This window comes from Mizuhopecten yessoensis, unplaced genomic scaffold (genome assembly GCF_002113885.1).
Source record: "Mizuhopecten yessoensis strain PY_sf001 unplaced genomic scaffold, ASM211388v2 scaffold6893, whole genome shotgun sequence".
Lineage (NCBI taxonomy): Eukaryota > Metazoa > Mollusca > Bivalvia > Pectinida > Pectinidae > Mizuhopecten > Mizuhopecten yessoensis.
The window spans coordinates 94,638-121,558 of NW_018406777.1; the positions used below are offsets into that span (position 1 = coordinate 94,638).

At 35.1% G+C, this 26,921-nt stretch overlaps 2 protein-coding genes across 4 annotated transcripts in view; one reads left to right on the forward strand and one right to left on the reverse strand.

Moving 5' to 3' along the window:
- LOC110452813 (tereporin-Ca1-like) overlaps positions 1 to 15,839 on the forward strand; it is a 100,374-nt gene extending 84,535 nt beyond the window's left edge. The window contains exons 1-3 of one of the 2 annotated variants that reach the window (XM_021501500.1): positions 11,901 to 12,024; positions 13,586 to 13,808; positions 14,261 to 15,839. In XM_021501500.1, the coding sequence (XP_021357175.1) occupies positions 13,593 to 13,808; positions 14,261 to 14,650 (606 nt within the window). In that variant the 5' untranslated portion in view covers positions 11,901 to 12,024; positions 13,586 to 13,592 and the 3' untranslated portion in view covers positions 14,651 to 15,839. Of the gene's footprint in view, positions 1 to 11,900; positions 12,025 to 13,585; positions 13,809 to 14,260 lie in introns of those variants that run through there. The other variant, XM_021501501.1, reaches the window with a different exon arrangement.
- Positions 15,840 to 20,576: 4,737 nt separating this feature from the next.
- LOC110452805 overlaps positions 20,577 to 26,921 on the reverse strand; it is a 28,724-nt gene continuing 22,379 nt past the window's right edge. The window contains exons 3-4 of one of the 2 annotated variants that reach the window (XM_021501489.1): positions 22,459 to 22,515; positions 20,577 to 22,105 (exon numbers count right to left, since the gene is read on the reverse strand). In XM_021501489.1, the coding sequence (XP_021357164.1) occupies positions 21,208 to 22,105; positions 22,459 to 22,515 (955 nt within the window). In that variant the 3' untranslated portion in view covers positions 20,577 to 21,207. Of the gene's footprint in view, positions 22,139 to 22,458; positions 22,516 to 26,921 lie in introns of both variants that reach the window. The other variant, XM_021501488.1, reaches the window with a different exon arrangement.

Here is a 26,921-nt window from a genome sequence, read left to right on the forward strand (position 1 = left end):
CAAACACACAAACACACACACACACACACATACACACATACACACACATACACACACACACACACACACACACACCACAAGCCCGAATGAAAAACCTACAAATAAGATTTTTTACTTGATTGAAATGTAAAAATTATGACCTTGAAATTTATGATAACAAGTATTCAAGATTTTCTTCATTTTAAAATGATAGAAAAGTTCCTCTCGTTTTCCGATTTTTTGTCTGGTGGACTACGTCAAAACGACAAGTACGTTATACATGCAGCTTTTTTAATTTAATTTACTTTCTTAATACCAGTGGCCATATGTTTTCATTGTTTAGCTATTTTAAATCTTATTGAATGCTGTCATGTTGATTCAACATTTTTTTTTCTTTTATCATCTAATATCCGCGATATTTGTAGTGCTCGCACTGTCTGTTGTCCCACCTGATAAAAAGAATGACGATGTAGGTCGAACCTCGGATTCGTCAAATACGATATATTCCTCGAACTATAGATCTGGACCCTATGAGTTCGAGTTAGCCGGGTTTTACTGTACTGTTTTACCGCTTCGGTCCAAAATTAAGGAAATGTTTAAGTAAAGAAACGTTTACAAAAAATATTTCAACGTTTGTGTCTGCTATTTAATTGGCAATACAATGTATGGCATATTTTAAATATTTTCAACTTACCTACCAAAATGACTACATTTTGTCTTTTTTATGTTGGGTCGACGAATGAACAACATATTACTGACACACAGTTACATGTTTCATTGTATGCAACGTTTGCATGCTGTGCTATATTTTGTTTTATTACATACTTACTAATAAATACGGGTTTTTTGTATATGCGATACGACACAATTGCTCTAACCCATATCAGCCCTCGCCGCATCACCCCCCAAAACCCGTATCAGCCTCCGCCGTATCACACCCCAAAACCCGTATCAGCCCGCAAAACCCATATCACACCCCTTTTGGAAAAAAATTCGTTTTTCAATATTTCAAAAATAAAAATAAATCATAAGATAGTAGTTTTTATTAGTAAGTATGTAATAAACAGAATAAAACACGCCTTTTTCCATATAACACCCAGTACCAGCCCGAGACTGCAATATCAGCCCAAGGGCCTTCGGCCCTTGGGCTGATATTGCAGTCTCGGGTTGATACTGGGTGTGATATGGAAAAAGGCATGTATTATTCTTTATATATCGAGAACATACTGGAATTATGTGATTAAAAATTAACCCTTTTCTTCTAAAACGCATGCAGATGCAGATGATCAGTAAACCTATTGGTGTGTTCAGGTTTCTGGCGCGAGGGAAAAAATCGATAAAGTGTATCTGTGGGGTTTTTCTTGGGGGTGGGGGGTCCATTACAATTTTACATGGAAGGGTCAGTGGTTTGCTCCGTACCGACGGATCATGCACTCCGGACACACCGGATAATTTCGAAAAATTACTCCGCACTGAACGGATTCTCGTGAAATTGTAGGTTCTTGAAAAATAGTAAAATGTTGATACGATATTAAATGATCTTGACCTCCATATTTGCAAATGCTGTAGAAAACATATCAAAGTGCACATTTTGTTACGAAGCATATTACATACTAGATGATTAATAGAATCTTCCCCTACCATGAGGGTGTGACAGAGAAATCTCCAAACCGAGGAAGGATATTCTTGATGTCTTATCCGAGGCTTTGCCGAGGGAAAGACAATCGAAAATATCATCCCGAGGGTTGGAGATTTCTCTGTAACACCCTCAAGGTAGGGGATGATTGTTTTTCTCCCATCCTGTTTCACTTACAAATCCGCCGACAAGCGGTGATTGCATGAAATATATGCAAAAGCCTTACAAAACCGACGTAAAATATGATTAGGATGGAATGGAGTCAATAATTGGATTCCTGGTTGGTCATATCTATGTTGAGTTCGGTGACAAGATTTTCCGTCATACTTTAAGCAATTCAATGACAAACAAATTGACCCTTTCCTGGCTGTCTTGTTTTTGTTTTTTAATAGGAATTCATTGAGGAGTTTATCAGATCAGGTAGAAACTATAACCTTTTAATTAACTTTATTTTACTTTAATATGTAGTGTGGAGTCACGTTCCACAATGGCGGGCAAAAAAAACATCACCGCGAAACGTGGGGATCGTATACCTCTCCGCGGGGTGTGTAATGTATATCTGTATCGGTAACGAAACACCACAGGAATGTCTACGTATGATGTTTATATAAAAGAATACTACATGTATAATCCCAAACCAAATCGAATGTAAACACTTTTCTTTCCTGGTGTTGGAGGGGAACGGAAACATGTAGGAATGAACTGGATGCATATATCTATAATCCATAAAAATAATATTAAGGTGAAATAGCCAGTGTCTTTTCTGTCGCTTTAACCTCCAGATTGTAGTCAGTAAAATCAATTGTTACAAAGGATGAAAAATGTGTACATGTTTATACCATAATAATAATTAAACTTGGCGCGCGGAGTTATCTGTTTACAAAATAGTGATACGGTTACCTTTTTACCGACAGTGTTCATGTGACTAACCGAAATTTTGAACAATATACTTGACTGCTTTAATGATATCTTGCACCTTGAAATATCAGTCACCCATGATATGTTGGCACAAAAGGTCCCAAAATACAAAATATTTATACGGAAACTTTGTGAATTTTCCACGAATATGACCTAGTATTTATTTGTTTACTCTGAGTTATATGTTGTTTCAAATGAAAATACCGGTCATTTTACAATCTGTAAGAGTTTGTACATAATACAACGATTCGTGGAAAGGTAGTACAGTTCATTAAATTAATATCTTTGATATGTTATACAGATATTAATAAAGTACTATTTATACAACATAGATCTAAAAATTGAACTAGATGGATATATAATGTGTATATAATGTATACAAGTTCAACATCTATAAAGTTCAAAATGCACATGCAAAAGCCTTACAAAACCGACGTAAAATATTATTAGGATGGAATGGAGTCAATAATTGGATTCCTGGTTGGTAATATTTATGTTGAGTTCAGTGGCAAGATTTTCCGTCATACTTTAAGCAATCCAATGACAAACCAACTGACCCTTTCCTGGCTGTCTTGTTTTTGTTTTTTAATAGGAATTCATTGAGCAGTTTATCAGGACAGGTAGAAACTATAACCCTTTAATTAACTTTATTTTTTACTTTTATATGTATTGACGGTGTGTTGTCTTTAAGTAACAAAACATTATAAAGTTTATCGATCAGACATTAAGTCCCCAACTAGAAATAAATAGCATGTATTTATACTAGTTTACACCAACTAAATATTTACTTGTCAACACAATAGGGATAATAAAATGGAGAGGGAAAGAGAAGGTCACGATGTTTAAACCTCACCGATTTTCTCGGATATTGTTATTCCTATGATGTAGTGATCAAGAAAGGATTTTTACGTCATAGCCTATTTTTTTCCAGAGCGTTATCATCTATGGTGATTCCGAAAAATCTTTTAGGGTTTTTATCATAGAAGAATACTTTCTTCATTGGTTACATATAAAATAGGCTGTATACGACAAATGCCTTTTAATGTATCATTTATGAAAGAAAACTTAAAGTAGCAACCAGTTACCAGACTTCACGTACGTTTTGTTAATATGCGATGATGTATCAAACAAATTTAAGTTTTTATTCAATTACGTTCTGACAAGTACACAATTATTTGGAAATGCTGTGAAGTTTCCACGAATACGGTCGGATGTTTATCAGAACATTGGGGCCGCCATAGTTGACCAACTTTTAAAATAGGATACGTTTTCGGATGCATTGACTGTTCTCCGTGTCACAGAAGAGTTTTCCGTAAAACACCATATCTAATGACGGGCCGCATGTTACGGCACGATTTCTCACCCCGACACAATTTCTCACTCGGGTGAGAAATCGTGTTAGGAGTAGGCATATTATCAGGTATCATGATTTTGGCGATTGTGGTATATCTAGGCTTTTTTATAAAGGGACTATTTCCAGCTATGTTAAAATTGCATAGGAGCCTGCCCCCTCATCATTTGTTTCAGAAGTGCTACGAGATTTATGCTGTGGTTTTAACTTTTTTTCAATCCCTTATACATCCGATGTTATTACTTTGAATCACTCTTCTAATTATTTAGATGATTAATTAACCTTATTAAAGCATGGGGGTTGAAAAATAAAATATCAGCCTGCACTAAAAGATAATCGGTTTTTTCATCTTATTATTTGGGAAATGACATTTACTCTCATGTAGTGCTGTAATAATATATTTATCATCCAGAATGTGAGTTAAATAGAACATTTTGTGAATTTTTTTAATGTAAAATATAGGATTTTTCATTCTTCTTATTCTTATACACCAAAAATGTTCATAGTATGAAGAAGTGATGTTATTTCAAATATGTTTGCAAAAATTCAGTCCAAAAACTGGGTGGAAAGTATTCATTTTGCACAACAAAGTACCCAGTGTACCCAAAAAAGTGAGGACCTAAGACACCTCCCTCGCGTCCACTTAAAAGCAATGCACCTGATTACAGGTAATTGGTTACGAAATTCGTTGCAAGTCTACAATAAATCTTTCAGCGCATGTTAGATCACAAACAGTTCCAAATTCCAATTTATTTCATCACTTGGCGCGATTGATAAATACTTTGTTAACAATCAATTTTGAGATCAATTTTTAGAATATGATCTTATACATTTTGTTATAATTTTTTATACATTTTATCATCAGACTTTCGATTTTACATTGCCTTTAGGGGATATTTCATACTCAGCTGTTAACATTCATCTCATAATGAAGAATAAATTTATTGGTGAAGGTCGCCATCCTATCTTCGCGAAATCTCGTAAATGTAAAGATACACTTTTGGATATACTGACTTAAAGAGAATAAAAAGAGTTTGAAACAGAACGTTTTGAAGATAAAACCACTAGTATTTTTTATCTTAACAATCAAGGACCTATTTTACGGATCCTGTTCACATATGAAATGTTGTCTTTGTTTTAACAATATGAATTCATTTCATCTTATTGGCAATGACCTAAACCCTTGTACACAGGTTATCCTATAAGGAAGAGTCTTTGAACTCTCAATCATGAAGGTGGTCATCTGAAATAATTTGTGACCTTTTAGAAGTGTCGTTCATCTTGTCAAAGAATCAATCATCCTTCATTCTCAATTTTTGTCCCTTGGATGACCCTAGCTGCAAAGCTATAACAGGTTGGCCAAAAACAGTTTCTCAAAATCCAGAAGATTCTACTCACAAAAACAAACTGATTGTCTTAGAGGGTGAAAACAACCAGCTCTCTTCAAATGAGCAGAGTCGGAATTCATAAAGATTATGAAATATGGCTGAATCAGCACTATCAAGACCTCATCTGCTGCAAGATTTGTTCCAGACACAAGCGTCAGACCAAATGATAATAATCCAATAAAAGATTACTACTGCCAATGCCCAGTTGTCAAAGAACTATTGGAATGTGTGCTCATACATCAAGTATACATTATTATCTTCGCCATTTTAGAATTCTTTAAAATCCAAAACAGTTGCACAAAAGGGCTAAAATGTTCCGACAAATCTTGAAATAAGTTGTTTTCTTGTGAATCTACAATCACCAGTTTGAAAACAAACTCAAAACCTCGCATCTTTGTTTTTCTTCCTTCCTTTTCCAAGTCTGCCATCGAACACATATCATAATCTTGCGTCTTGCAAAACGTTATCTGTAAATGTCATCAGCTGTTAACACGGCATATCGTCATTGGCTTTTTCATATGCACATTTACACCTGAAATGGTGTTGTTCTCAAGTCGTTCTAAATTTCCTCTCATACTGACAACCAATGATAATGAATGTATCATGCTACCGGTGGGTGGTATACAGTAGTATATAGATGATAATGTATAAATAAAGCATATAAAAATACAAAGTAAACTTGTTAGACTACTACAAAACCGACGATAAAACATGATGAGGATGGAATAGAGACAATAATTCGATTCAAAGGTTGGTCATATCTTCGTGAGTTCGTCGGGAGATTTTCCAGCATACTTTTGGCAATACAGTGTAACACAAACTTGCCCTCAGTGGCTATTTTGTTTTTGTTTTCAAATAAGTTTATATCGGGACAGAAAGAAGTTCAGATCTTTATATTTCCTTCAGTTTTACTTATACATATATTGGTGTTGCGTTATTTTTATATTACAATCTTAAATGATTATATCGGTCAGATCTATACTCCCAAATAAGAAATCAATAACATGTGTTTATACTTGTCTACATCAGCTCATTCTTTACTTATAACATGACGATAGTAAAATGGAGAGAGAAAACCTCATCATATTTAATCCTCACCGATTTTCTCTTATATTGTTTTTCCTATGATGTAGGGGTCATGAAAGGATTTTTTCGTCCAACCCTCTTTTTTCCAGAGCGTTTAAATATGTGATGAATTTCACATATGTGGGGTTTTCTCTAATAAAAAAAGAATAACATCTCTATTGCTTCACTTCAGTTATGTTAATATGCAGTGATGTGTCATAAAGAGATGGCAATGCACTAAGTCTTATTTTTTAAATTCACCGTTTACTCAATTAAGTTGTTTTGACACGTACACAATTATATGGAAATGTTGTCATGTTTCAGTGAATACGACTTGATGATTATCAAAACATTTAGGACTGTTATACTTAACCGACTTTTAAAATTGGAAACGTTTTCACCGAAGTAAGTTTTCGTTGATACACAAAAGTACACCATATCCGATGACGGCCTGCATGGTTTTAAATTAAGTTTATCTAAAGAAATCTGCAAATTATTTATTAAGTGTTTTAAACGCAATATCTGCTAAAGGTGAATTGACAGTTTCGATAACTTGTAGCTTACATTTCCAGCCTAAACTTCAAACACCTACAAATATCACACTACTATATATTTCTCAATATTTGTCATCGTGACCTATTTTAGTTTCGACTGTTGTTGACAGTTTGTATTGATCTTTATGAAAACATGTATGAATGCATTGCATCGGTGAGTTTTAGATACGTGTAAACAATGTTGGAATATATTAAATTATTTGTGAATACATTGTACGCATAGGAGTTAATGGAACGATCCATTCCGATGTTCATTAGAGTAAAAGGTAAAAAAATACGTTGTTGCAATGCTTACATTACGATGACGTCACATTGTTGACGACGTCCGAGAGTTATATGCCTGACAGATCGTTTGTATTTTGCAATTTGTTCGCGTGTGTTCATTTGATAGTGTTGAATTCAATGTGAAAATATAAATAAAATCCAGCCAAAACAGAATTAAATGTAGGTTTCAAATAAACATCACAAAAAATCGAGTTTCTCATGAATGTTCAACTGACGCCGTCACCAGTATTAACAATCAGGCCGCGATCGGCTGTCAATGAAACCATGGAAAAATTGAAAACTGCATCTTTTATAGCCTGCTAAGTTTGATGTCGGAAGGTATACAATTTAATTATTTACGACTGTCGGAAAATACTTGTAACGAAGTTAGCAATTACGGTCTTTTATTTCCATTTGTTTATGTGTATTCTTTCTGTGACACTTTGCAACTGGATCGTTACCGAATTTCAGCCTAGTGCATCCGATATGATTGACAACTTTATGATAATGTGATGTGATGTGATATGGCATCTCTCCAAAGAAAATGCTATTCCATTATAAAGAGCTAAGGCGGGTTGCTATGCCTATTTCCCCAAAGCTATGATACGCTAGTGCGCGCGGCTAACCGTGCACTGTAATGACGCGTCCTCGGATACTAGTATACATGTAGCTCTCCCAGAATCCCGTATCTAGGAAAAGACTTTTGTAAACAGACGATTTTAAGGCCATATAGTTTTTCAATAGCATGTCTTACCCGTGTATTGCGCTCCTTACTTTGTGCTGCAGTCTTCCTGCATTTAAAAAAATGAGACTGTTCTCGACGATGCATTTTCTCGCATGTTCGGTAATATCTTTTTTTTGCTTTGCCTTTTTTAATCTGACGCAACAATACCATATATTTTGTATTTCAGCATCGTTTGTTTTTGTTTTGATAATAGATAAAAATACTAGTGCCAATTGATGAATTCACAAATATCATTTAAAATGATGTCTAAACTACAAAGCGTAGTTGCACTGTACACGCGTACAGGGATTTGCTGACATGATTCCATAGAAGATAAAGCAATATGTATGTTATTAAGATATCAATAAAATGTTCCATTGATTTGAAAAAAAAAAATATCACTTAATTAAGGAAATGATCACATGCCTAAATAAAAAAAGTGTATCTGACCGTAGATTCGAACCTATATCGTTCACTTCTTCTGGTCACAAGCTAACTGTGTTACACATTAGGCTACATTGGACATAGACGAATATGGTAATACAAACTGTTTAAACCCAAGAAATAAATGTCGCAGTTTTGAGAAACTTGATCAACCCTGTTTTGTCATTATTTTGAGCACTTTCCCAAAGGAGGACCACTTTTCCGTCATACGATTTGTGTTTGCATATAGCATCACGGAATCAAAAAGTTTATTCAAAAGTTGGTAATCGGATAGGAAAGTATTGAAAGTATTTTTTTAAGTCTAGGAAAACCAGTCACTGTCATAGGTTTAGTGAATATGGCTATATTTGCAATATTATTTTAACAATACTAAATACCTCAACAGTTACAAAACTTATATTCCATTGGTTATATATATATTCCATGCATTTTCGCTATTAAAATATATTTACTCATAAATGTTTTATTTTCTGTTTTTAAAAGTGCCGACTTAGGGAAATACGGGCAGTTTTCCGCCATAGCTCTTTGAATAATTGGATGCAAATTGATCCCAGCCGACTAGATTCGGTGATCTTTAGACGCAAGTCAAATGCAGTACCAGTCACGTTTCTTCTGTTTTGAGGGTTCGTGTAACAATGTTAATAATGGATGGAGGGAAATACTGGAAAACTTTTGCTGAAATAGGTTAATACTGTGTCATGCTCGGTCACGTGACCACGGAATCTACAGTATGGCTTCATTGTGGGTGGTATATCGACTTCTTCAAACATGAACAGTGTATCAATCTTTGCTCTGATGCATTTACTTAAATGATAATTGATATAAAGATAACTCTATTTTTGACACAGCGCATTTGTGCATGTTTGTGTAGGTGGAGGGGAGGCATTAACCCCGTTGGGGACAGTATTTACCCAGATACGTATCAATATGCACAGTGTATCTTTGTGTAAGCAGTGTGATACAAATGTAATACGTATTTTGTTATGTTTGCTATGCATTCTTTTGTTTACTACCTACAAGGTTGCATGTTACGCACTGAACTGAAGCTTGTGCATTGAAAAAAGGACTTTGGAGTTCTCAAATATGTTTATCATTTCCTATTTTCAAACTGGTTCGTGAAAGGCATGTTTTTGTAACATAAGACGACGGTGGTCTCAACCGCTATTTTTTTTCCTGTCAAGATTTGGTCACCACCGTATACTTTTATACACTCATAGTCAAAGTCCCTTCCGTATATAGTCATACATGAAGGAGTGTCCAAACCGCGCAGATTCAAACTAAAGTCACCTCACGTTTCTGCTTGTTTCCAGCACATATAGCAAACTCATTGTCAATCTTAATGTCCCGATGTCCGGCTCCAGTCACCTTTTAAACACATTACTTTATTACAATTACATTTCTAAAGCCAAAGTAAAATTTGGTCATTAAATAACCCCCTGATGTATCTTAAAGTAAAGCAGGGATACACAAATATTACTGTTAACTACTTTTGGGCATATATTATGCAAAAGCATGGCAAAGTCCATGTAGAAGTATGCTGATAATGAAACTGGGGGATTAATGTTTGGTTGATACAATGTTCAGTCTTTTCCTAAGCCTGTCTTTGGCAATCCCAATGGAACAGAAACTGTGCTGCTATCTTGGCCGACTTGCTTTTTGTTTCCAAATTAAACGGAATTTATTGAAACCTTACCATGACCTTTCAATTCACTTTTCAATACATAGACCATGTATAAGTAAGATGCTTAAATAACAAACAAAAAAGGTACATTGTATATGTTGTAGACATAACAACGATGGCATTACAATCGTGCCTTTACATAAACCACCTACCTTGATATTTACTGTACAGCATGATTAAGATGTACGATTGGCGATACGATTTCTATCTTCTGGTCATGAGTTTTCCCTTTCATGTTAGTTCCAGAGAGATGATATGAGACTGAAAGGAAGAAAGGAAGCTAAAGCCTACAACATTTTTCAGTTTTATCAGTTTTTTTCACATATTGCTTTTTAGATTATTAAAGGAAAGAAATAGAAGCCTTAGTCAAAAACTCATTTCCCTGGAACGTTATCATCTTTGATTGATCTCACATTTTTAAGCAGTCGTTGATAATAGAGGGATTTTTAACTGGATTCTTATTTTATTTGTTTCATACCGAGGATGGTTTAAAGAAGCCATGTATCTAACCTCACTTAAGTCAAAACATGCATTTATGCACAGGGTTCATAGTCTAGTTTCATGAAAAGTCGGTGATGCACAAATTCTTACTTTTAAAGAAACGCTCACTCAATTACAAGTATTTTTTCACATATAATTATATTGGGATGATGTGAAGTTTTCACGAATAACACTGATTTCTATCAACACATTTAAGTCTCTCAACGTAAACATACTTATTAAAGCAAGTGTATCCTTTCTGATGCGTGGACTGCTCTACGCGTAATTCAAGTACGACTATAGTACAAACATTAAAATACATTTCAAATTATTTCCCGTGACAATGATTTTACAGAGAAACATATGTTTCGATAGACAAATTTTACCATCTTTCTTTGCAAGTCCAACGTGTTTTGTTTTTGTTTTTGTTTAATAATTGAAATAATTAAAACCATAAATCAGCTTCCTTTTTGCATAAGCAGTTTTTGAAGCCTTCATTTTAAATACTACACACTTTGTATATGAGATATTGTTCATGCCACTTGAACGAACATTTATTCCGATAGCAGTTTTTATAAACGGAATATCGAATGGAAAGCGAATTGACGGCATGGGGATCTAATTTTTGTTCCTGACCTGTCATAAATGTATTGTGGCAAAGAGATTAGTTCAGCTTTTGGCTTGCCTGGTACTGCTGTATTTAGTAAATAGAATACTGAAAACATGTTTTAGTTGCTGACTTATGAGAACTGATCGTGATACCAGTTCAATAAGACCAGACAAGACCACACCTAACTTTGAGACTAGTCCAACGAGACCAGATCAGACCAGACAAAACTTTGAGACCAGACCAATTACACCAGACCAAATGAGACCAGACAAAACTTTGATCAGCCTAATGAGCCTAGACCAAACCAGTCCATATTTTGGTATCAGATTTAAGCGAACCAAATGAGAGCAAACTTCTCACCATTTTTAAAACACTTTAGATTCAATATATGTTTTCTGTTATTTTATCTCATATCTGTTTTTGTCGGAGAGATCCCCTTGTAGCGCATCTAGTCCATTGTCATTATGACCAGATTGAGTGTGATTGCAAGTTGTTATATTCGTGTTGTGACATGATGGCATTTCTATGGTATATGTGTAACATTATCATATGTTGACTCGGCTAATATATTACCATTTAATTATGTTGTTATGTTGTGAAAACGTAAACATCACAAAAAAATCAGAAATGGGCTTGTCAAACTTTTCGTCCACTTCCTGAAATAAAGATAAATACTTTTCCTGAGATATCCAATGAGGAGTTAGGCTTTCAATGTCACACCTACTGAATAGTCATATACAATGGAGCGTCACGCCCATTATATGAGAAGAAATTTAAAAGTGGAACAGATCTGCTTCGCTGATAATCCAGCGTATATATATAGATTGATGAACTGCATAACTTTAGAACATTGTTAACACAGTGACGTGTCCTAAGAAGAAGGTGCTATTGACACAACTGCCTTACAAGTTTATCTAACTCGCAGATTTGGTGAGTACATTCATATTTTATTCACTCTTAAATGCATCAGTTATCTTTTACAAAAGGTACATACAAATATATTTCAAACAGATTCGTATGGCAAATATACTAAATATCAGTGTGACTTTCGTTTGACGATGTTGTTTCATGGTTTTTAATTGTATGTGTTTGAATATTGTTTAACAGAAATCATAAGTTTATGCTACGATGTTTGTATTTACCTGTATTGAGTCATTTTGAAAGTATTGTCAGCGCTTGATAAAGTAAAATAAACTCAGGTCCGAAAAATACTTTAAGTAAACTAGTTCACCAGGCATTGTTGACTCGGCTTACTAATGTAAATGATCCAGATTCTCTTAAGTACATTCTCATTAAACAGTAAAGAAGTTCGAAATAATTTTCAGATATATTCTTTATTCATTTATTTCTCTATATATACATTTAATTGTGAATTTCAATTATTCTTAACGGTATCGACAACACTTCAGAAATTGCCAAATACCAAAGTTTGAAAGTGACGTAAACATAAATTAAATATGACGATTGCGTATAACAGTATACAGTGAGTCGGGTGTTTTAAAGTTAGAAGACGCTGTTTTGTTCGCTCGAGTGCTCGCTTAGCTTCACGGTTTAGATTCACTGTCGTATCCCTATAGTCTGGTCGATAAACTCGCGGTGAGTTTTATTGCCGAATCCTTTAAGTTTTACAGCTTTACAAAATCACAAATTACGCCTATTTACATTAAAAGCTCGTTGAGTGACTTAGCCCATGTGTCATAAGCAACACTTTCTTCAAATTATCATATATACCAAAGGTCAAAATAATGCAATTCCATATATGAATATGATATATGAAAAGACTTTTATATCATTCTTATCAATTTGATTAATATTGTTTAATTGTCAATACCTCAGTTCCTATTTTAGGACATAAGATTACTTTGATTTCACCTAGATTTACATGTTAATGAAGTAGAAAACGCTTACCATCACTGACACCTGGTCCTGGTTGTTTTCATTCGTCCCCATACAATTCTTGCTTTGGTTAATATTTGGCTTTACATCGGTTTTGAAATAGAAAAAAAATGTCTTGTTCACATCGGATTTGACTTTACAGTTTAGCTTTACCTTTTACTCTGAGCTGCTAATCAAATAATTGTGTAGTGAACTGTTATTGAAGTTTAGCATATACCAGAATAAACCTGTTGTACGTTATTGTTTGTAATCGCACGAACCGACTTCTGTTGGGCACCTTACAATTTGGGTTTGTTGTCTTCTGCGCTGTCTTTGTAGGAGATTATATATAGACCGAAATTGATCTATGTCAACGTTGGAAGATAACAGATAACCTTTGTGTTTTTATAATATTTTTCATTTCGGCTAGCTATATCTTCCATCGTCATTTGACTTCATCTGTTACCAGGATGTTGAAGCCCGCAAATAGTTCAATAGGTAAACACATGCGTATTCATGTGTCAAAAACGATTTGACAAAGAAACTGTACATTTTTAACAGTGCACCTTTTTGTTAAGATATTATTATAAATTTCCAATATTTTTTGGTTGCATAGACACAACATGATTGCGGGTATAACGGCCGCCGTAGCAGCAGGCTCCAGTTTAGCGGGTACGACCGTCAGCGCCTTGACCAGCAGTGGAGGGTACAGTGTAGCCTGCGGGATCGAGACTGCTAACTGGACCAAGTATACTCTGGAGAAGCCTACGGCGTTCAATGACGGCGGACTGATTAAAACCCCACCGATAGATATTCTACCGGGTGTCAAGGAGGCAATGGTAATAATTAGTTTGATACCTATAATGCTATTCCAGTGTCCACGTTCATGGTAATGCCGATACCTAAGTGTCGTTTTCAACATTTTAATTTTACTGATTAAACAGGTAAGCTAGTTATATTTTTGATTACTTGATACATATTTCTACGTTACGAGATTATGATCAATTATGTTAATTTTAGCCGCATGTATGTGACTAATATCCTTTCATTACCATTCTACTTATACATTTCCTGAAATGATATCAGAATAGTACCTATATATCATATCATATTAATTCTTAAATCTGCTAACGTATATACAATGCGGGAATATTTTCCATATTTTCAAAATAATATTAATAACAATATGCATAACAATCGTTTGGAATTTCTTTTTCATTATACAAACATTCAAACATTGACGAGAAAAACACAAAGGAGACTATTACATCATGGATTTTATTTTCAACAGGTGGCTCATAAGACTGGAGGAACGGCTACAGGGACGTATGGCTCAGTTTCCTGGGTCGTCAAGGACAGGCGTGCGGTAGTGATGTGGGCAGTGCCATTCAACCATGACTACTACACCAACTGGTTAGCTGTTGGTCTCACTAAACCCGGCTACACAGAACATGACCCGCATTGGTACAACACCATGTACTACAAGAACAGTACCGAGACATTTTCATTTAAAAGGAAACAATTTTATAATGATGTTAGCGCCCTCTCATTCTCTGATGGAGAATTCGAAATAGAAGGAAACATGGGATCTACCCATATCACAAACATGCATATTATTGTCAGACCATGTAACAAACAGGATTATGCGCCATCGCTCCTCAAAGCATTGAACAAAGATTAATAGACACGTGTTTGTGGAAGGCACGATTGCATAAAAATCAAATAAAAAAATGTATTTTGTATTTAAACATGGAGAAATGATTAAAATATGTTTTAAATCACCTGTAACAATAACAAGATCAAGCATATTATTAGAGATCGTTGTTACTTACCAATAGTAATGTCCTTTATGTATGTTAATGCTTCTATCTACGCACACATCTTAGTGTATCTTATCGAATGTAATAAGAATTGAGCACTCAAAAAATATGCACATGGAAAACAATAAAAACTCAACTCAACGCAAAAAAACAATATCACGATATTAATTACGCGAAAAACACTAAATACGATAACCTTATACAACTGCTAAACTTACTCATGTTTAATACCTCGATATATAAGTTCTTTTATGAAACTTAAAGCATCAACATTGTTCAAAGTACACTGTTTTCGTGACAGTTGTTTAAGCTCGTCCTACGTAATTACAAAATTCTACTTTTGGAAGAAATGAAGTGATCTAGTATGTACAATGTAAATAAATTATTTTTAAGAAAAGCGCATTTCCGTGTTTAACGAAATTGTCTACATCAACAAAACTATTGTTAAAGACCTCTGATAAAAAGAACTCTTCCTTTATATCACACCTATTTTTTACATTTATACACAAAACAAAATATTTACATTAGACTATATCTGAAATGATAATGTCTATTGTTTATTTGTTCTGGATTTTTTTAAAATTTATACTAGAAGACTATATGCACTCTGCGTAATCAAGTGACCATGGCAGTGACGGGAATGATATACCCCGGAGGTGGACTGGATAATGTATTTATCACCAATTACACTTTGTTGTCTTCACCAAGCAAAGCATAATCAAAAAAATATCCTTATATGTGAAAATGACTGAAATGTGTTCAACACATGGTTTATAACATTGTCATACACACTGACTCCGTACGTGATCATGAAAACCTATTATTTTCGCCTGTGCAGTAAAACGACAATCAGGTTTCTTTGAGGGATAAATAGCAATAGAAATTGATATATATCTAACAATAGATATATTCATGTCATTCATGTAGAAAGGCAAATGTTGTTTTTATATAACGGACACATAACCATTTCACACTTTGTCTAGCTGGAATCTCTAATATATGCAATCTTATATAATTGCTAATGTTATCAATAAAATCAATTTAAACTGCTTTTTGAGTTCTTTGTTATTCGGTGTTGCTATACTTATTGTTCGGAACAGGTGTTATTAATTGAAATATCGCTGTCAGATATATGAAAAGAATCGTTTTTGAAGCAACACTACATCCAAAATAATAGATTAGTTCCTTGATAATTACGTTCTTAACGTCAAAATCAACTCTTTATACCAAAATCCAAAATAACCGACTTTCTCTTTGCATAGATGGTCAGACCGTCCTCAATAGGGTCTTTCGATAAATAAACGATTTGAATTCGATTTAGGACACGATTCCATTGTGTTTTGTAGTATACCGGAGCACATCCACATACTTTCCATTCGCGGATGGAAAGTTTATTTATTTATCTCTGCCAATGCGCTGACAATGATATCGGTAACGCAATATTACACCTTATAGGCACAGGTTTTTTTCATAAAGAAGATGGTATTTTTTTTCAGTGGTACGCTTGATTTGTGTAGCTTTACAAAAACAATGTCTTAAGTTGTTTATAGTCCTTACAGATTACTACTGTCAGATAATGTAAACTATATAAACGTATACGGTACACTGTTCATAGGTCAGTATGCAATTGACATCAAATAATTCTTTTCATATTATATACATGTAAATTGTTAAAGAGGCATTCCGTTTCTCCATTAGTTTGTTATTGGTGTTTCGCTACTGATAATGTAAACTGACCATGAGTCTTTACCTGAAGCTTTTGTTGTCAATACGAAATAATATAAAGAATTCAGCTATATTTAAGTAAATATTCATAACAAACAAAAAGTACATGAATATTATTAATTGTACTTATACATTTTGCTAGAGTCTGTTGGAGCTTAAAACCCTGCCTGCTACACCAAAACATTCAAAATTATTATAACGGAAAATGAATTATGTTCTGATATAGAAGATTGTCACCACATTTAAGTATAAATATGCACCATTTCTTTGCCTTGAATTTTTTAGTAGTTTCAGAACATTTTAGAAGCGGATATTATTTTCAGACCTTAGGAACCACTGATAAGTGTTTCGTTGTACTTAATTGCTTTTTGGTGCAACAACACTTTACTTTTTAGACATATGCATTTTTTAACAGATGCTTCTTTTATTGTATTTGTAGACATTAGTTTCAATTTTGCAACAATATAATAATAATGATATTTATTATAATTCTTAACTGCATATCTACCTATAATGCATTTGCTTCAAACAGGGTCAAATTTGTTGAAAAAAGGAAGCGAAATGGTGTGAATAGCAAAGAAAAGAATCAAAGACGTGGCACATTAAAAGCAGTCTTCTAGATAGTGATTATATGTTCTACTAATGTATGGTATAGGGAATAAAACAATCTTTTTCAGACACTCTGGTGTTCTGTTTCTTTGTCTTTTTTATCTATTTACATGTTTTACCATATGGCATCGTTACTATATAACCTTACCACTTTCAGATCGTACATTTAGACTATGAATGCCATGAGCCGGTTATTGCCATTATCGTTATTATGACATCATACTTGTTATGTTGTTTGCTCTTCTTATCGACTTTGTATTCCTATTTTATAGTTGTGTGTCCATTGATTTAAACAAAGTTTTATTTGCATCTAATGTACAAAAGGGACTGGGCACAAGTTGTCCAACTTATGTAAAGCCCTTTCCCAATAACATAATGAAATAAATATATACAAGATGGCAATTTTTAAATTAATTGATATTTTCAATTAAGTTTAGTGTTACAGAGAGAGAGAGACAGACAGACAGACAGACAGACAGACAGAGAGGGGGGAGTAACAGCTTGAAGAGATTTAATGTGAGATCGTAGTAGTGATCTTCTCCGACACAGACGGCGCTAGTAACACTGTTCACTATTCAGAACACTCTGCGTTTCTATTGTTCATTAATCCCGTGTCTCTGTTGCCTTCTCCTTGTAAATTCCATTCCTTCTTGTATTTTCGTTTCACTAGTGCCGTTTGTATCGTGGAAGACCAGAAACACGACTCTTCAACATTTAAGATAAAAATGATTTAAGTGTGTTGAAATATTATATTATTTTCCTGTTGGCTTTATTCCAAACTACCAAAAAGTATCAGTCTGTTAAACTAAGGTGTTTTCTGTTTGAATTTATAACATTAACAGTTGTCTTTCTTTCTCAATAGAAATAGTGTCTAATTGAACAATGATTCGATTGATTCATTACCTGAGAATGTTTATAATGCAAACTATTTATCAGACTCTTCACTGCTGACTTATAAAGTACTATATTATTCAATATTCAGTACCATTTAAGATATTCACGTATTTTAATGGGTAATATCTAACGCTTAAGTGACCAGATACATTTGATACTGCAGTGTTACTGTCGGCTACAAATGATGGTTAAGTGTTGTAATGGCTGATATATATTATAGTGTTGCTGAGATTAGATATGATATAATAACGTTGCCATTGCTTGTACATTACAGTTTGGAGTTGCTATGGGTAATAAATTATATTTTGGAGTTGCTATGGGTTATATATATATTAAATGTTGCCCTAGGTTATATATGATATTCCACTGTTGCTGTGAGTTATAAATGATATTTCAGTGTTGCCATGTGCTGTAAATGAAAATTTAGTTTTGTTTTGGGATATTATAAGTGTTTTTGTTTATAATATGGTGTAAGCGTTGTTTATATATTACACTTTGTAAGTGTTTTTGTTTGTAATATTTGGAATTTTGGTGTAAGCATTGTTTGTATATTTCACTTTGTTGTGATTATTGGTTACATGAATATATGAAATTTTAGTATTCTTATTGGTTATGGCACCTTAACATTAATAATAATAATAATTCGAGGCTCTTATATACCGCTTTATCACAACCTAGTTCGTAGGTCATCTCAAAGCGGTTCACAAATTATTATCCGTGGTTATGAGGCCTTTGCAACCAGCCAATACCTTTCTCAACTCCCTAGGGAGCATACAGCCTGAGCTGCCATTTTGTCGCTAACAGCTAGCATTCCACAAGTCTAACACTGCCCAACCACGTACTCATTTACAGCTGAGTAGACTGGAACAAGCGGAGTAAAGCATCTTGCTAAAAGATACAGCACAGTGCCGTGCCGTGACTCGAACCCGTAACCTTTCGGTCACGAGCCCGGCGTCCTACCACTACACCACCGTACCTCCTAGTGAAGGTTATATACATATAATTCAAAATTTGATTTTGCGCTGTGATACAGGTTCTGTGATTGGTTAATAGCAGCACATGTGACAAAAATACAACTTTTAATATTAGTATGTACGGCTGTTTTTTTCCATGGGACTACTTTTAAACATTTTTCCCAATCCCAATTGTCCAGTGTCGTTCGAGTTGTCTCCCATTGCATAAACCAAACTCGCCGTGAAAAATAAGCCAAATCTACTATATTCATCATTATATTTTTTTATTAATGTATCTTGACTAATTGTTAATTATTTAAGTATTATTTTATTAAGTATTGTTTTAAAAAAGAAATAAGCTTAAACTACAGTTTACCATATTCACAACAATGAAACGTTTCGTTGTCAGGGGTATCGACGATATCAATCTAACAAAGCTCAAACTGACAATATTTTGATGCCACATATCGCTCCACACACAGTGACCAAAAAGTGGCGATAAAAGGAATGCATCTGGATGTTTCCAGCATTAGGATGTTTCAACTGAGGTGAATTAACTTACACATATTACTGTATAATCCATGAATTTCCACGAACAGTACGAACGCGGCATGTAAACACTGAAGTTACGCCGCACATAGCGAGGCCGATACTAAGAACAACCGAACCCCGAGGAACGCTGAGTTGGAATTACGCGCCTGCCATGACATAAAATTTAAAGCTCTTTCATATTTTATCTCCATGAATGATCCATTAAACAAAAACAGTGTGATGAGTCCAGCTATAATGCACTTCCCGTGATAGGAACACCGCTTTCCTCAAACCGGGTATACTTGTCAACCCCGACCTTTCCGTTCTCCAAAATCACCATCCCTCGACTTCATCGTACAATGTACACAAGGGTACGCTGTTGTAAACCTTGTCTATGTAGAATCGGCTTAGTTAAATTATAGCTTATTCGAAAATTAAACCCTGTTTCTTCAATGTTCTTTCTCAACAAGATCGCTCAAGCCGGATGAAGCTGTCGTTGGACAATTTTCACGTGAATTAGTTTCGAGATCCCCGAAATAAATTTGCGATGGGACTTCATATTACTTCAATATATTTATGAATGAATATTGATATTTTGTTCGTGCCGTTACATGTATGAGTTATACGGTGCAGTTTAGTTCATTACGGGTTATGATATGTTAGTGTTGTCATTTGCCAGGTAGACAATTATGGCCTGGTAAGTGATTCATATACATGCATATTAATTTGCGATTGCCTGAGAATTTTTGCATTTTGCTTTTTGTTTTAATTCCTCAGCCATTTTTGATCTAGAGGGAATGATTAGATATAGCGGGAATATACCGATCTGAAACTCACTTCCTGTATTACATATTCCTTTTGTATGTTCAACTCAAGGAAACGTTTGTTTGCTGAAATAGGATACCCGTACGATTGTCTGGGTCGTAATTCATTCACTAGCAATAGTCAATGGCGATTATCAATAAGTTTGTTTTCCAAATCTCAATTCGTTGCGGACATATAGTTACAATAGTAATTGTATAAAGCAAACAAAACGAAAATCATGATAAAAATAATTTAATCTGGTATACCAGCAACAGTGTTTTGCGTCAGGTTATGTGTACTACATACTGCTCTCAGACAATACAAGCCAATACAACAACATAGTGGTACACTGTTAGGATCGCCATACTTCATCTCATACACAACATAATATTTAATTGTTTGACGAGAAGACTTGCACAGGCTCATTCACGTTTTGTCCAATATGTGTAACTTACGTACCCCTTGTAAGCATATCAAGTTGGATTCTTTGCGAGGCGTTAACTGGTTTGTTTCTAATTTCATAATTACGTTTTGGATTTTTTTCGGTTTTTGTATTATGGTACATTAGGTACTTGTTTATATTTCAGTTGGTATCAATGGTCAAATATATTGTATATACTCAAAAGTATCTAGCTTCCTATATCTCCTCCCATATGGTACGTATTCCTACACATTTCAATTTAATTGGGAAAAACACCTGAGGCCCTGACAAAACTTTTACTCCATTAATCAAAGAAGCAGAAGGAATTTTCTTATAATGCATACACAAGAAACGTTACATTATTATATATAAGATACTGTACACAGATAATTGTCTTGTTTGTCTTAAAAACTACACTTATGCATGTGAAAAGCCGTAATCATCAGACAAAATACTGAATGGACTTGTGCAAGTCTTCGTTTCATGTGACAGCTGACAAACCGACACGTCTCTCTCGGTCTCGCTTGAGACGATAACCAATCGTGACGCGATCTTCCCCATTGCACGTGCGACCTCTGACTCCAAATGATCCCAATGGCACTGGAATCACCGTGTCATTTTTGACGCTGTCACTACTTACTCGGTCACCTCCCTCCCACACTCTCTGGGCCTGGGGACGAGGAAAGGGGGTCATCTGGTACGGACCTCCATTTGCATTTACGTTGTTGGTGGTCTTTGCGTGAATTTTGTTATGCATATCGTTCGGAAAACTAGGCAGGATGGTGTGTATTCTATCACATCCTCTGGAATGACGCCCTTTAGTTGGACTGCCATATTGGGAAGATCCACGGTTTGCAACTGGTTCTCGCGGAAGTTGCACGTGTCCTGGAATAGGAGCAGAGTTGATATGAAATGTATTTGACCGCGAATATTTTAACTCTACCATACGATGTACTGGAGAGTTCTCCCCTCCTGTTAACTGTTGAGGACTTTGTACAGAGTCTGCACTTCCGGTTCTAATGAATGCATTTTTATTTGGACAACTAGTTAACCGTCGTGTGTCAAAACGGGCAGCGTAAGTGTCTTTCACAGGCTGCACATTCAATTGGAGGTCCTTCCGGTGGAGGGTGGTTTTAGGAATCACTAAATTTAGATATTGGCTATGAGTAGATCGTGTGGTTTTCTTGGGAGTCATTTTCATGTTCGATTTACACAGCTTTGGTCTTGAGGTAGTTGCTTTTCTAACCGGAGCAAGATTGAGCTTTTTTCCTCGATCATGTACTGACATGTTCTTTTCTGTGTCGTCATTGTTTTCCTCTTCTGAATGAAGATCGTGACCGGACAGGTGGTGTGACTGGTGATGACCCATATTGGTGTTGCTATGGTAAAGATGATGATTCGTCATGACGTCACTATTAAAAAAATGTCATGCTACATGTATCTGCAATCATTACTCTTTTTTACAATAAAAGCATTGTGCTGTATGAAGCTTACTTACAAACGTTTGTACTTTCGGATTTATCTATGGTTGCAATGCTTATCCAAATAAATGCTTTTATATTTAATGTATCCACTAAAATGATATGAAAATATATTTGAATTTATTTCTCTATGTCACACTTTATAATTTATGACATTGGTGAACTTTCCGATAGCGTGGCTTATATTTCTTAAATGTTATAAAGTTCATGAATTATTTTAGATACCATTAATTATTAGAAGATATACATACTCATTTTCTCGACCCACCGACAGGATAGCAAGGAAGTCACAATTCTCGGCAATTGAGCTGAAAAAAGAAAGCAGGTCGCTGTCAGTCACTTCAAACACAGTTTTGCTATTTGGTGATCTAAAATCCATTTTGTTCGTCTAGCTTCCATCATTAACCATAGGCAGAAACAATTTACCTACAATACTTCGTTACCCTTTGTTATGAATTGATATTGCTCAGTTTACGTCTCAGAACTGCGCGGGAAGTCATGTAAACATTTTAATTCACTAGTAATGTGCAGAAGATCTACAAAGGTGGCCTTCTGAGCATACAGGCATGGATTGCAGTCAGTTGAAGGCAGACAAAATTAGAGGACATACACTTTAGAAATGAAACTCAAAAACATATTTAATAATTGAATACATTATACGTGTATTTATAGAGTTTTTCAAACATTTTTTTTCTCTTCTGGTTTTAGAAATGGCAAAACAATTCCATCTCTGATATTTTACATGAAACTGACAGCATTATTCCGACTTTGCGTATTTCAGACTTATCTCCTCTTGTGAGCAGGTAATGATTGTTACGTCATTGGTTTGTGTGAGAAAATTACGTCGTTTTCTCAAAAATGATGACGTTACTCTCACAAACAAATGACGTAACAATCAATACCTGCTCACAAGAGAAGATAACTCTGCAATACGCAAGGACGGAATATCTCCATCCGCAGAAATACGGGTAGTGTGGTTCTCAGTCCGTTTGTTTACGAGGTCAAAGATTAAAGTCTTATCTATTACCTATGTTTATCCATACACAATCACGTGCAGAATTAATAATTGTGATATACATTTCCTCGTTAACGATAGCGGTATTCATGAGCAAACGCGGTTTATTAACATCGGCAAACAACATGTATATGAAATACCTTTTTGTTCATTTGAAAGGATCTATAAAGAGGCGTCAGCAAACTTAAATCGATATTGTTATATTTTTGAAGTGTTCCCACTAATGCATCACTCATTTATAAATCATCGATTTGTTGATACTACACCGGAAAAGGAACAGTAGTATCCATTTTCGTTTTAGTTTTTAATCAGATATATTCATTATTTATTTTGGATCGTTGCTGCTCGTTATGTACAAACTGTAACCTGCTGCAATAAGAATATTGATTGGAAAGGGGAAATATGTTTTAAAATGTGTAATGTTGGTCATAATACCGTTATTCAAAGCTAGGATACTTGAAAATAGCAAGTAGCTTAGACAATAAACATGGTTTGAATACCCGACACAGACGTTTTATTCCCTATTTTGACATTAATGGTGCTTGAGAATTTAACCGAGCTAGCTCTATATGATATCCTTCAGAGGAATATTAAAGTGACGTCTCGATAAATATTAAGGATCCCCGTACCGTAGCCAGAAACTGTAACTATGCATAGGAAACTGTTTTATCAGGCACGACGATAGCTTTGATCAATATTTTCTGAAGAGATTGAAAGGAACCCAATACCACGTGGGACATTATTGAAGTAGTTATAAAGAAAAAATAAAATAAAATATAATCAACAACAGTATTCTGAGTGAAGCAAAAGAGCTAGGTTAGCTTAAAATGCGAACCCTGGACTCCAGCTTGATATACTATTACTCTAAACGACCGAGTTACCCGGTTAAAAGACGTCCTGTGTATACTACACGTACAATCCACCGTGCAGAGGGACAAGGGTCTTTAATGCTACAGAACGCGTATGACTAGACAACGGTATGGCTCCATCTGTTAGTTAAGTATCGGACTGGACAACGGTATGGCTCCATCTGTTAATTAAGTATCGGACTAGACAACGGTATGGCTCCATCTGTTAGTTAAGGATCGGACTAGACATCGGTATGGCTCCATCTGTTAGTTAAGTATCGTACTAGACATCGGTATGGCTCCATCTGTTAGTGAAGTATCGGACTAGACATCGGGATGGCTCCCTCTGTTAGTGAAGTATCGGACTAGACATCGGTATGGCTTCATCTGTTAGTTAAGTATCGGACTAGACATCGGTATGGCTCCATCTGGTAGTGAAGTATCGGACTAGACATCGGTATGGCTCCATCTGGTAGTGAAGTATCGGACTAGACATCGGTATGGCTCCATCTGTTATTTAAGTATCGGACTAGACAACGGTATGGCTCCATCTGTTAATTAAGTATCTGACTAGACAATGGTACGGTTCCATCTGTTAGTGAAGTATCGGACTAGACATCGGTATGGCTCCATCTGTTATTTAAGTATCGGACCAGACAACGGTATGGCTCCATCTGTTAATTAAGTATCTGACTAGACAATGGTATGGTCCCATCTGTTAGTTTAGTATCGGACTAGACATCGGTATGGCTGTATCTGTTAGTTAAGTATCGGACTAGACAACGGTATGGCTCCATCTGTTAGTGAAGTATCGGACTAGACATCGGTATGGCTCCATCTGTTAGTTAAGTATCGGACTAGACATCGGTATGGCTCCATCTGTTAGTTTAGTATCGAACTAGACAACGGTATGACTCCATCTGTTAATTAAGTATCTGACTAGACTTTTATGTTATATACATGTTTTGGGAAATGTATACCACGAAAAGACATTAAAAAATTGCTGCGACACCAGAACAAAAGGGAGTACATCTAAAATAAAACAATCCATTTATCCTAAAACCTTATGTTACGAACGGAACGGTGTTCCCTGTACCCTTCATTATATCTCCTCCAGGTGGCGCCTTTCATTATATCTCCTCCAGGTGGCGCCCTCCGTTATATCTCCTCCAGGTGGTGCTCTTCATTATATCTCCTCCAGGTGGCGCCCTTCATTATATCTCCTATCCCATTAACGTCCTAAGATACCATTGACAGTCTTCCACTGTGGTTCCCGATCCAGTGTCAATGTTGGAGAACACCATACTGACCGCGAATGTATGTTTTAGTTACCTGTATAAAGTCGCGTTACACATTTGCTTAATACGATACATACATTGTGCAACAAACCACGAAGCGTTCGGGTATATGTCGCGTATTATTGTAAGAGAACCGATGAAGAAACAGTTATACTTCATCGTAACACGACCTCAACTTTAGTTCTACGCCTTATGATGTACAAGGTTTACTCTAAACGTAACGATAAGAAAGAGTAGTTGCAAAAATGTAGAAAATCCTACAACGTTTGTCTTAATTGTATTTTATATGTTTCTTGTTAGAGTGTCCATACAGTTTGTCAAAGTAAATCTAACATACCTGTAGGTATGTGTAGAGGAGACGGTGATTAAGCCATAGCATAATATTGTTGAACTAATTCTGACGGATTAGTACTAACACTTTAAGTTAATCTCACTTAAGCCGGGGTATTGAAAATAAATATGGCATTTGCAGAAAGGTTGAGGTTAAAAGTACAAAGATCATATTTTCAAATTGAAAAACATGCAATACTCAAATTGTGAATAGACAACTACGACCGCGTTAAGCCTAACTTTCCCATTAAAGTTACCAACTAAAGCGAAACAGATAGCTTTATTCCTCGGTAAGCAGTGATGTTAGGGGTGATTATCAATACCCTTCTCTCCAAGGTACATTTATATGTATCTAAATAACAGACTGTAATATGATATTTCCATATTTCGCCATTTCGTTTTGCTAATTGTAGTTTTTACAATGTTAGAATAATGCAATATTTTCTTAATGGAATCTGTATGCCAGTGTGTCTATGTTAAAACAAGTAAGTTTTGCCAGTCTGTCCGTCTCAGTTCACTTTTTCATGGTCTGTTAGCCTTAATTTCCTTCCAGGGTTTACATTATTAAAAACTAATCCGATGTTTCGACGGCAAGACATCAACACGAGTTCAACACTAATGTTGGATTAATCCGTAAGTATCGAACTTTTCTACAAGAAGAGTGATCGATTGGTAAGAATGTTTTCTTTTCTATAGACACATCGTTTTAGATAAGACCTATTCAGCAGACACACGACTGGGAGATTAAAAAGTATATTTCGCTTTATGATATAGTAATTCGTAAATATTTTACGCCATGTTGTCACTTCCGTCCAGACCTATACTTCCTGTGTACGTGCTGATAACTGTGGGTATCCTTTTATAAGCGAATCGGCAAGTGAAGTTTTGGTAAAGTATAAAAAAGGTAACAAACAGAAGAAAACCATCAAACTGCATATTTATCACCGACAGGCACGCTAAAACCAATCACTGTACTTCTGTGTTTTCGGCCTAGTCCGTGTAAATTGTCCTTAAATGCGGTATATATTTTGAAGAGCCAAATACAATTAAAATCTGAGAGTTGATAATGATTATGTTCCGTATAAAAAAAATGTGAAAAAAAGAAGACGATGGCGACTTACGTACATTTGTCTGCAATTGTTTTGTTGGGTTTTTTTAAACGGGCGTGCTATAGCGCGCTAGTTCTCCGCATCTGCAAAATAGTCTTTCACAAACCAAAAATG